At 36.8% G+C, this 11630-nt stretch overlaps 1 protein-coding gene across 1 annotated transcript; it reads right to left on the reverse strand.

Moving 5' to 3' along the window:
* Nucleotides 1-8272: 8272 nt before the first annotated feature.
* On the reverse strand, nt 8273-10678 carry LOC143601058 (putative xyloglucan endotransglucosylase/hydrolase protein 33). The gene is made up of 4 exons (XM_077078566.1): nt 10370-10678; nt 10182-10282; nt 9888-10096; nt 8273-8735 (listed from the first exon to the last, which is right to left on the reverse strand). The coding sequence occupies exons 1-4, from the start codon at nt 10662-10664 to the stop codon at nt 8327-8329; spliced, it is 1014 nt and encodes a 337-aa protein (XP_076934681.1). The 5' UTR covers nt 10665-10678; the 3' UTR covers nt 8273-8326.
* Nucleotides 10679-11630: the final 952 nt, after the last annotated feature.

Here is an 11630-nt window from a genome sequence, read left to right on the forward strand (position 1 = left end):
GTCAATTCTGGGGGACACCAGACGTATGAGGGTGCGGTGACGCAAGCTGGTATCGTCACGTATGATTTCGTAAGGAGCGGGTCACTGAAGGTGGCGGGAGAATCCGCTGGGGGAAAGCGGGGTACACATGACCATAGGACTCAGGAAAAACAACAAAATAAACGTGCTAGGCCCACTGCCCAGAACTACGCCATGACTAGTTCAGGCGGAAGGCAAGAACCGCAGAAGGGAGCGTTTCCTAAGTGTGGGAAATGCGGTTACCACCATGGTGGCGTGTGCAAAGAGGTGGTGTGCCACCGGTGTGGCAGGATTGGACACTACGCACCGAATTGTAAGACAAATCTGAACAACCTGAACCGACAACCGCAACCTATCCGTGCGCAGCCATTTAAGACCCAACCAGTCCGACAGCAAAACCCGCAAGGAAACCAAATGGTGACCACCAGCCGTGCTTGCTATGAATGCGGCAGCACGGATCACTTCAAAAGACACTGTCCGAAACTGAACCAGGGAGGAAACGGGAGGCAACCCACGGGTCAGGCATCGTCGTCCAATCCGGCGCGAGGCTGAGCATTCGTGATGGGGGCGAACGAAGCACGCCAGGACCCCAGCGTAGTGACAGGTACATTCCTCGTCTCTGATCATTACGCTTCTGTATTATTTGATACAGGCGCCGATAGAAGTTTTGTTTCCGTTAAATTCCTGTCGATAGCAAACCTTCCAATTGGTGAAACCATAGAACCCTACACCGTAGAAGTCGCTAACGGTAAAACCATGATAGTTAATCAGATAGTTCGGAATTGCCCTTTTATCCTGAACGAACAATCCTTTCTGATTGACTTGTTACCGGTAGAATTGGGTAGTTTTGACGTGATAGTGGGAATGGATTGGTTAGCACGTAACAAGGTAGAAATAAACTGTGAAAAGAAAATCGTCAAGATCCGGGTGTCGGATGACGAAGAGGTATTAGTGCAGGGTGAGAAGTCGGGCAATATGATACCGTTTATATCCCACCTCATGGTGTTAAAATATATACGCCAGGGATGCGTGGCGTATCTAGCGAGCTTGACGGCCACGGATCCTGAGGAAAAACGGGTGGACGATATCCCAGTGGTACGCGAATTTCCACAAGTTTTCCCAGAGGAACTTCCTGGATTACCGCCAACCCGACAGGTCGAATTCAGGATCGAATTATTACCTCAAGCTGGCCCTGTTGCTAAGGCGCCCTACCGACTTGCACCATCCGAGATGCAAGAATTATCCAACCAGTTGCAGGAATTGTTGGATAAAGGATTTATACGTCCCAGTTATTCCCCGTGGGGTGCACCGGTACTATTCGTGAAAAAGAAGGACGGAAGTCTTAGAATGTGCATTGATTACAGGGAGCTGAACAAGTTGACAATCAAAAATAGGTATCCTCTCCCCCGAATTGATAACCTGTTCGACCAACTGCAAGGTGCGAGCTATTTCTCAAAAATTGATCTTAGATCGGGATACCATCAGGTTAGAATTCAGGAGGAGGATATCCCAAAAACCGCATTCCGGACTCGCTACGGCCATTACGAGTTCTTAGTTATGCCTTTCGGGCTAACAAATGCGCCAGCAGTGTTCATGGATCTCATGAATCGAGTCTGTAAACCCTACCTCGATAAATTCGTCATCGTGTTTATTGACGATATTTTGATATACTCGAAGAGTAAAGAAGAGCACGAGCAACACTTAAGATTAATTTTAGAGCTTCTAAATCAGGAGAAGTTGTATGCAAAATTCTCCAAGTGTAACTTCTGGTTACAAGAAGTGCAATTCCTTGGTCACGTTATAAACCATCAAGGAATACACGTTGATCCAAGTAAGGTTGAAGCAGTTAAGAATTGGCAAGCGCCTAAATCGCCAAAGGAAATCCGCCAATTCTTAGGCTTAGCTGGATATTATCGTCGATTTATAGAGAACTTTTCCAGCATCGCCCAACCTTTAACCCTTCTGACCCAAAAGGATCGAAAGTATGAATGGGGTGAAGAGCAGGAAACGGCGTTTCAAACGCTAAAACAAAGATTGTGCCAAGCGCCGATCTTAAGTCTCCCCGACGGAGACGATGGTTTTGTCGTGTATTGTGACGCATCCCGGAGAGGGTTAGGATGCGTGTTGATGCAAAATAATAAGGTTATAGCCTATGCTTCTCGACAGTTAAAAATACACGAGAAAAATTACACTACTCATGACTTAGAACTGGGAGCAGTTATCTTCGCACTTAAAATCTGGAGACATTATCTCTACGGTACAAAGTGCACCATCTTCACCGATCATAAAAGTTTGCAACACATATTCGATCAGAAAGAACTGAATATGAGCCTCGTCTGTTTCTCCAACTGGGCATCAGTGAACCCAGTGAAATATTGTTTATTGCACTTGCCCCGGGTTGGGTAACCGGGGTAGTGTTCGTAAAATTTGTGTAACCGCCGGTGTTCCCCCCAGTAGCTGGGGTTGTGGTTACCGGGGTTTCTTTGTCACTTACTGGCCTTGGGACCGGAGTAACGTTAACCATTTTTTCAGAAGTTTTGAAAAAACTGAATTAGTTCTAGCTTTTATGCACGGATGGCGCCAATGAAGAAACACTAATCGACCCCGAGTAGATTATGGATAATCTGGGGGTTAAGTAATGTTTCCCACGAGGGTTAGGTCCGGCAAAGAAGGATGTTCTTCAGATGACCTGCAAAACAGACATCGTGAGCTCGTCACTGAGAAGGGGGGGTTCCTCCTTGTGACCACCCTCCGGCGTGAGAATCAGACTAGATTGCTCTGAATATAAGTGTATATTGAGAGAAATAGCTAGTTAAGGTAAAATACCAGATGATCCTACCGTTCCAAGGTGTTGGAGTATTTATAGCCGAATGTAGGTTTCCAAGCAGGTACAGCCAGCTGTATAATATTCCTGTTCTACCAACTAAGGGCTACGCACGCGCCATGCTGGTTGGTGGGTAGGCAGCGGCTGATAGTGACCAGGCCAGCTGTGTACTATTCCTTTTCCAACAACTGCAGGCTATGTGCGTGCCACGACAAGGGTTGATGAGTAGGCAGTGGCTAATAGTGACAAACAGTACTAGAGCATGCTCCTCGTACTGTTTGTCGGTGAGCTGTCACCCTGTGATTGGTTCATGGGCTGCTTTGGTCAGATCTTGTCTATTTTGTCCATACCTTGGCAGGTATAGTACAAAAGATCTTCCAGAAGCATACGGACTGGCTCATTTGGGCGGGAGTATTCCCGCCTTGCTCATTCCTTCAGGTGACACTGAATTATTTAGTGCCTTGTGCGTGTAGCCTTGCTATTAGTGCGGGTAGCCTTCCCTGATGGCTTGTATCCGCAGCTGCGGGGACAGGCGGGGTACTTCACCATTGGGAGGCTTTCCCTGCGTGAACAGCTGGCGTACTGCGCGTAAGGTCTTCATCTCTGAGCATGGTGGGTCCTGCGGAACCAGTTGGTCCTTGCTCAAACGTCCCTCTTCAAGGTGAGTCTTGCGGGTCCAACTGGGCTCTGCTGGGACCTACCTCTTCAAGTACGATTTTGTTTTGTTTTTTTTTATTTAATTGTAGGAGTGAGTTATCAAAGTTTTATCAAGGGAAATCAGTTAAAGAGTTTTTTTTTATCACCTTTGACTTTTGACTTTAAATTGCAGCCATTTTACTTGTTGTTGATATAATGCTAAAGAACATGCTCAAATGGCAACACAATGTGCAATATTTTTTGAAGCATTATATGGCTAAAGCCTAAAATATATATACATTACACACTATAGCTTTTGTTGCTCTAGTTTCTATATCAAAGCTATAATTTCTTTTTCAGGTAAAACATTGAATATAAAAATAGATTTATCTCTAATATCATCTTGGACACACCACAAATATAATTATAAGTATGCTTCAAATTAGTTACAAATTTAATGTATAACTCACCTTAATAGGTTAGTGAACTTTCTTGCTACAAACATTACAAAAAGTGTCATCCACGTCCCAGGAAGAACAACATGTACTCCATCAACCATCTTATCTTACTATACTAATAAAAGAAAATGTTGAAGCCTAGGTGTCAAACCTACATTTTTTCTAATTCCTAATCTTTCATCTCATTCATTTTATCTATCCATGGGTCATGGATCAAAACCAATTTGTCAAGTGGGTTATAACATAGTGTGTGGATTTTATTCATTATTGAATTAAGTATCATTTTCATACCTGAAATTTGACCAACTAACTAAATTTAGTACCTATTCTAAATTTCTTGCAAATCAACACTTGACGTTTCCAGAAAAATCATGCTATTTTAGTACTTTTCGTTAAACCCGTTTGTTTTTTCCATTAAATTAATTTATAAGTATTTTGAGAATCGCAATTGAAATAACGGATCATATTTATTTTTTTCATTTGACAAATCTCGTGTAATACACGGGTTCAAAAGCTAGTATAAAATAAATAAATAATAATATTTAACGTTATCATGTGCCAGATAAGAACCGAATGAATGATAAATGTTAGAAACCAGCTTCCAAAAGTATTGTTTCCATATTCACCCGCATTTTCAAGTAAAAAAGTTGCTCACTTTAACCCGTTACCAAGCCGGTCCATTTAGCTACCACTAACCAATTTGAGAAGTTTACTGGTTTTAATAACAATTTAAAACCACCATATTCATTATAGTTTACCCGTGTTAATATATTGCAAACATTTAAGGGCTCACTCACAGGTAGAGCTCAGATTCATCAGTTATGCCCATTTACAGTACATGTTGCTTCTGACAAGAAGAATGAAAGAAAGAATTCATTAACTTCAAACACATTTTAGGCATGTATTTATTAGCAAGCCACTTTATTTAAACTTTGTAGCTTTTATATTGTAATTTATAACACATATTATATGATTACTAATACAAATGGGGGTATATTAGTTCTGTTTGTTTTTGTTATAATTATATAGTAAGATGTAACTCACCACATGTTTTTATTGAATGTTTAGATGCAAGTATCATTCTTATAGAATTTTATGTAGGGTGTGTGAATAACCATTGCCTAAATAAATTAAGTGCAATTAAATTAGTTAAGTTGTGATAAAAACTTAATTTGTTTTTAAAAAATTATCTCCTCACTGTCTTCTAAACTCTTGGACCTTAGTACCCACATTTGCAAGTAGTAGTAGTAGTATTAGTGTTTGTTGATTTGCATGCTTCCTTTGCTCAATTGAAAACATAATTTCATGATTGGAAACATAATTATATGAAATAAAAAGGAATTATAAAGTTTATATCATTAACAGCTTTGTCATTATCCTTGGGCTTTTTAAGAAGTGGAAAATTAGCTGCTTTATGATATGGAAACTAATCAATAATCAACATCAGGTTAAATCAGCTTTGTCACTATCCATGGTTATGATTATCGGTTTCAAATAATTGATAAGAACATACAAATCAAGTTTGATAAGGGTAGATTTATACGAGCCATACCTTGGTTTGTGATGAGGTTGTATGTTGATGAAGAATTGCCTAGAGAGGAACAATGGCTGCTATGAAATATTAGGGTTAGCTGGAATGTTTGATTATTTTGAAAGATTAACATTGTGTTCTCAAGTCTCATTTAACAAGGGGAGGGGAGGGAAAAAAGAGGAAAATATAAAAAAATGATGTTCCAGAGATTTTTTAAGAAAGGAAGGGGAGGGGAAATGAGGGAAAATGCTAGAAAATTTAAGCATATTATCATCCTCCCAAATTGGAGAGATTATGAGAGAAAATATTTGTGTCTAATTATAACATTTATCAATTCCTAAACTACCCTTATATTTAACTCATGTAATAATTTACTTAAAGGGTATAATAGGAAAATGAATCTTTATTTTCTTTTCCTCTTAACTCGGGAACACCTAAAATGTTTAATTTTCCTTCCTTTTCTTTCCTTTTCATTAAACTCGGGAACACGAAATAAAATCACACATTTTCCTTCCCCTGCCTTTCTTTCCTGTCATAATTCCCCTTCCTTCCCATCCTCTCGTTAAATGAGACTCGGGAACACAGTGTAAAGGTTGCAGGTATTAGATTGGGGAGGCGATGAGCACGGAGGCAGGAGTTAGGTTTTTTTTTATGGTTTGCAGGTATGGTATCCATTTGGGATGTTATGACCCATATAAGGCTTAAACGGGTGTAAACCGGGCTAAATCAATGAGAGCTCTCTAATTAGAAATCAAGCAATCTGGTGGCTCTAAAAGAATGGGGGAGTAACGTGAGAGCGACACACAGGATTTTATGGTAGGCAATTATATAGATAGTTAGGTTAGATTGGGTTGGTTAAAAGTGTATTTCGGATCGGTTTTCGGATTAGTCAGGTCTAGGTAGAATTGCATAAATTGGGTTTCTTAAATACCCGGGTTCGGGTATGACCGGATATTGGAAAATCGAGTTTGTTAAAAACCGGGTCGGTTCGGGTTCGGGTCCGTATATTGCCTCTAAAAACCATACCCTATGCATCGGGTTCGGGTCGGGTATAGAACCGGATATTTGAATACCCTATTTTCGGATATTGAAAAAACCTTATTTATGGGTTTTTTCAGGCTTTTTTCCGGGTATTTTTCGGGTATAGATTGGATTTTTTAAAAGGTTGCACTTTTTAAGGGTATTTTTCGGGTATACATCGGGTACCCGGTTTCAGATATTGGAAAAACTCGATTCGGGTATGGAACCGGTTCGGGTTTTCGGGTATTACCGGGCACAAATCGGGTTCGGTTCAGGTTTTAGTACAGGAATGCATACCTTATATGTACCCTACGGGTAGGATTCGGGTATTAAAAACCCGGGTATTAAAAAAACTGGTTCCGGGTTTTTATTTCGGGTCTGGTTCCGGGTTCAGCTTTTTTGTGCACCTCTAGGTCTAGGCGTGTAAACGAACAAAACGTTCAGTGAACTGCTCGTGAACCGTTTGGTTAAAAGTTTGTTTGTTTATTTAATAAGAGAACGGACGTGAACACATGTTTCGTGCATTCATTTATGTTCGTAAACATTCGTTATATATTAATATAAATTTATTAAATATTATTTGCGTTTTATAAATTATATCACCCTTTATAGGTTTTATAAATGTTCGTTTGTGTTTGTTTACGTAAGTTCATTTATGTGTGTTTATCCTTGTTCAATTATGATTGTTTATGTACGTGAACTGTTCGTATAGATTTTAAATGACTGAACACGAACATGTTCAATTTTTCAAACGAACTAACATGTATACAGATATTTGTCCTATTTCGTGTTGTTTGGTACGTATATAGGCCTATTCCGGTTGGGTTAATTGCTTTGGGATTTTAGTCGGTTGTAATTAAAACTTCATTGAGAATTGAGTAATTTGGCTTCCGGTTGAACTTGAATAAGTTTTTATATTTTAATCTTTATAACTTTCTTTATATTTTTAGCGAATATCTCATAGAATAATAAGTAAGTTTTAAAAGTGTTTTAGTTAGGTCACAAATGCATATTTTCCCCAAATCGGGTCAATAAATCTTCAAATTGAGTCTCACCGATTTTTGTGTGCATAAACAAAGAAATGGAGGATAAAAAAAATTAAAAACGTTAATTATATTAAAATTTGAAGATAAAAAATAAAATCCACGTCGGCGCTCAACGTCAACATCAAAAAAAGAAAAAGATTTCCTATGTGAAAAAAAGAAAGAAAAAGGTTATGAAAACATGTTAAAAGTTTTAATTTAATAAAATATGAAAATTGAGTGACTTAATTGTAACACTTTTTAAAGTTGGTTACTATTATATGAAATTGCAACTTTTTTACTAATGTTTGTTATTGAATTGAGTTTGGCTAAAACTCTAATTGGATAGGATACATGAAAAACTCATACATTGTTTGTTATTCGGTTTATTTGGGTTGCTCGGCTTGAATCAAAATCAGACTTTGTGAAACTGCAAATTGAACCGAAAACAAGGGTTATTCTTTGTTAGTGTGAAAAGCGATAATGTCAATGATATGATAAGTTGAAATGGGTGCATCAAGTAAAATATGTAAGGTACGTTAGCATAACCCTAAAGTTTTTTAAAAAACTCAATGCCTATTCAAACTAGAGTTATTACGGTTCATTTCGACTCGTTCCAAAATATATATATTCCCTTGTTTTTGTTAATTATTAGACATATAATTTGAAAATAAAGAAATAACATGTAACAATATAACAATCCAATGTATGGTATACTTGTAGTTACAATAGTTGTATATATGCTTTATATATGACCAAACTATATATGAAACAATAATAAACATACATGACCAAACAATTGTGTTCCAGCTTCTAACTAAGCTTTGCATTCTGATGGAAGAACTTTGTATCTTGAAGTATCTTTACAATAAGAGTAAAACATATGTTTAGATCGAGCCCACTTTAGACCAACGATTTGTTGGCTCGTTAGCTTTATATACTCGTCTCCTTCAACAGGGTCCGAGGACAAAAAAGTTGGACTCTTTGAGCATGAGCCTATAGAAGTTGAGTTTGTTTTAGGCATCAAACAACCTTCCGCTTTAAGTTCTCCTAGTGATGCGACAAATGGTGCGTATCTATAGTTAACGGGGTATTTTCCACCGTGTGTGGCCCACTTTGAACCGTCCCATATGGTCGTGTATAATGACATTGGCTTTGATGGATAAACAGACGACGATGCTTGGTTATGAATTACTTCTCTTATTGGTATATTGTCTACTAGAAACCTGTAATATAAAGAAATAAATAATGAGCACGAATTTAATTGATTATATATGTTGCAAACCTATAAAATTTTAGAGGTAAAATAAATCACTCTGAGTTCAAAGTTTGTTTGATAATGCAAACAACCTTGTAACTACGACTGTCACTTTTAACTAAAACTCGAGTAGAGAAAACCCAAACCCAAACCCAATTAACCCAATAAGTAATTCAGGTTGGTTATTGGGTCTAGTTTAAAGTTCTCGGGTTAACACAAAAAACCCGAATTAAAAATTTTGTTTTAAACCTGATGTTATTATTACGTATAAATGTATAGGCACTGTATTATTATTAGGTATAGCCGTATAGACACTATATACAGAAAACTCTACGCATTTCACCTGCTCTCCTTCCACCTATTATGGCTAATCAACAATTCATTTATTATAGGGATATTAGATTTTAATAATTCAAACTTTGTCTCATTGGCCAGCGTTAAGTCAAACTTTAAAAATTTACTACAAAAATCCCAACTTTCGACCTATTGGCCGCCAACGTATTTTTCACTGATGATCTGTTAGTTTTTGATGATGTGGATGATGACGTGTACGATGATGTGGTAAAAACAGTGGCGTTGATTGCTTATGCGGTAAAAATTTATTTTTAAATTAAAAATATTTTTTCCTAATCGAAATAAACGAACCGAACCACTTTTGTTAACAGTAATAAACGAACCGAACTACATTTTTAACAAAAAAAACTAACCGAGCCGAACCATTTTTTTAACAAAAATAAACTAACCGAACTACTTTTATGTAAAAAATAAACGAACCGAATAACTTTTCTATCAAAGAATATGTAATTTTATTGGGTTATGTTTGTTTATTGTTTAGTAATTTACTTTATGAGTGAAGAAGAATATGTCGCTTTAGTTCTAGCATTGTAGCTTTTTTAGTAATTATTATTTTTTGGTTTCTTAGACACTCAAAACCTGATTAACTCGACCCGAACCCGAAAAAACCCGTGAGAGATTTGGGTTGGTATTCAGGTCTAGATTTAAAACTTTGAAATTCGAAGAACCCGATCTAAAAACCTGAAACCCGAAAAAACACCCCTACTTATATCATCTATACTCAGTGTAGAGCCATGGTTAAACCTTAGATGCTAATGAAACTTACACTATATGATGGGTGTTCCACAATATGCTATATTGATGAAACTCTTGTGTAGGGTCAAACCAAAGGTAAAACTTTTCTTCTCTTCCTGTTTTGACACTCCCATTCCCATAAATATTTGTTTGAAGAACCCATTGTCTTCTCTTCTCATGCCCAAGCAATTCAAAGTCAATCTCGTCATGGTTATGTGGAAAAACGTCAGCATTAGACATCTGAAAAATAAAAGCAGTAAAAGTATTTTAGTCATTTTCATTCACACACACTTAAAATAGACCTGTCGTAAAGAAAATAACTCACGTAGAAAGCTAGCACTACTCCTGACGTGTCCCCCGTTGGTAGCTTTATTGCAACACTAAAGAATCCATGATTGTACCTATATTTTGAAACCAAACCCGAACCTAAATCCAAAACCCAAAAATCCACAATTCAAAGTTAAGAACACATCATATCGTCCATAAATATGCAATTATAATGATCGTTTTTACCTGAAGTTTTATCTAAAACAATATCCGCATATGACCCGTTGCTTTTCATATGAATGTGTGATGCTCCAAAAAAGGTTGTCATTTTCCCATCAACCGGTGTGGAATGGAAACGATCCGTTAGTCGCTCGACGCTTGGGGGTTTATAAACCGGCCCTCGAGACGAAACGGGGAGCAAATGGGAAAATGTAAGCAAGATTAAACATGAAAGAAGAAACCTTTGATGCAAAAATGTCATTTTCTTGGAGTTTAGAATGTTACATTGATAGTTGGAAAGGGTGGTTTGGTTTATATACATGTTTTCCTAGGTTGCTTGGCTGTTTTAATGGTGGCTAGATTTAATGTCTTTTTTGAATTTAAATTATTTTAGTACTTATTTAAAAAATAAATACATGTGAAAAAAATAATTAAAAAAAATAAAATAACCACTTTAAGCTATATTACATAGTATGTGTAGTTATAACTAATGATGCCATAAATTCATTTCACAAATGGTAATTTCACTAAAGTTTTATAAATTTATTATATTTAACTTAAACTTTTATACATCTACAACAAATTTTCATCAACGAAAAAAATCCATCGCTAAATATTCATACGTAAATGCCTTGCGAAGTGAAGAGCAAAGAACACGTGGTGCCAACTTCGTTATTAATATGAATAGAGTAATTATGCTACAACAAAATACAAGATGAGTAATAACAAGTACGCTACACATGAAAATTAACGTGATTACAAATACATGTATTTTGCTTTAATGTAATTAGTTTATTCTTAGTAATTACGGTTTCACCACCCCGTGGACTTCTTCTACTTCTTCACTTCACATAATTCGCATGCCAATTTTCGTTTATATTTGATCCAAACACTATGTAAACATGTGGTTAGAGGGATGTTCAATACATAACCAAGAATAACTAACTAAAAGAATTATATAAACCTTTGTAAATTTTAAACGTACATATTACATCACGCGATTAAAAAAGCAAATCACTTTTGTACCTATTACGTATCTTTATACTTAAAGTTGGTTTTTGTATCTAACGTTTCCCTATCGAAATAATATTCATAATCTAGCAAAATATATGAATATTTGCGGGTCATTCAGCCTCTCTCGGTCTTTTGACGAACTGAATTTATTTTAACGTCTTTTTATATATTTGTGTCACTCGTAAAATTTGAATTCTCACAGCTTAGAAAGTCAATGTCTTATCTAACACTTTGATATCATTAGACTATGCCCTTTAGTACGAACCGGGAGTTA

Source organism: Bidens hawaiensis, unplaced genomic scaffold (genome assembly GCF_021521415.1).
Source record: "Bidens hawaiensis isolate Kalapana, Puna unplaced genomic scaffold, B.hawaiensis_p1.1 tig00055297_1, whole genome shotgun sequence".
Lineage (NCBI taxonomy): Eukaryota > Viridiplantae > Streptophyta > Magnoliopsida > Asterales > Asteraceae > Bidens > Bidens hawaiensis.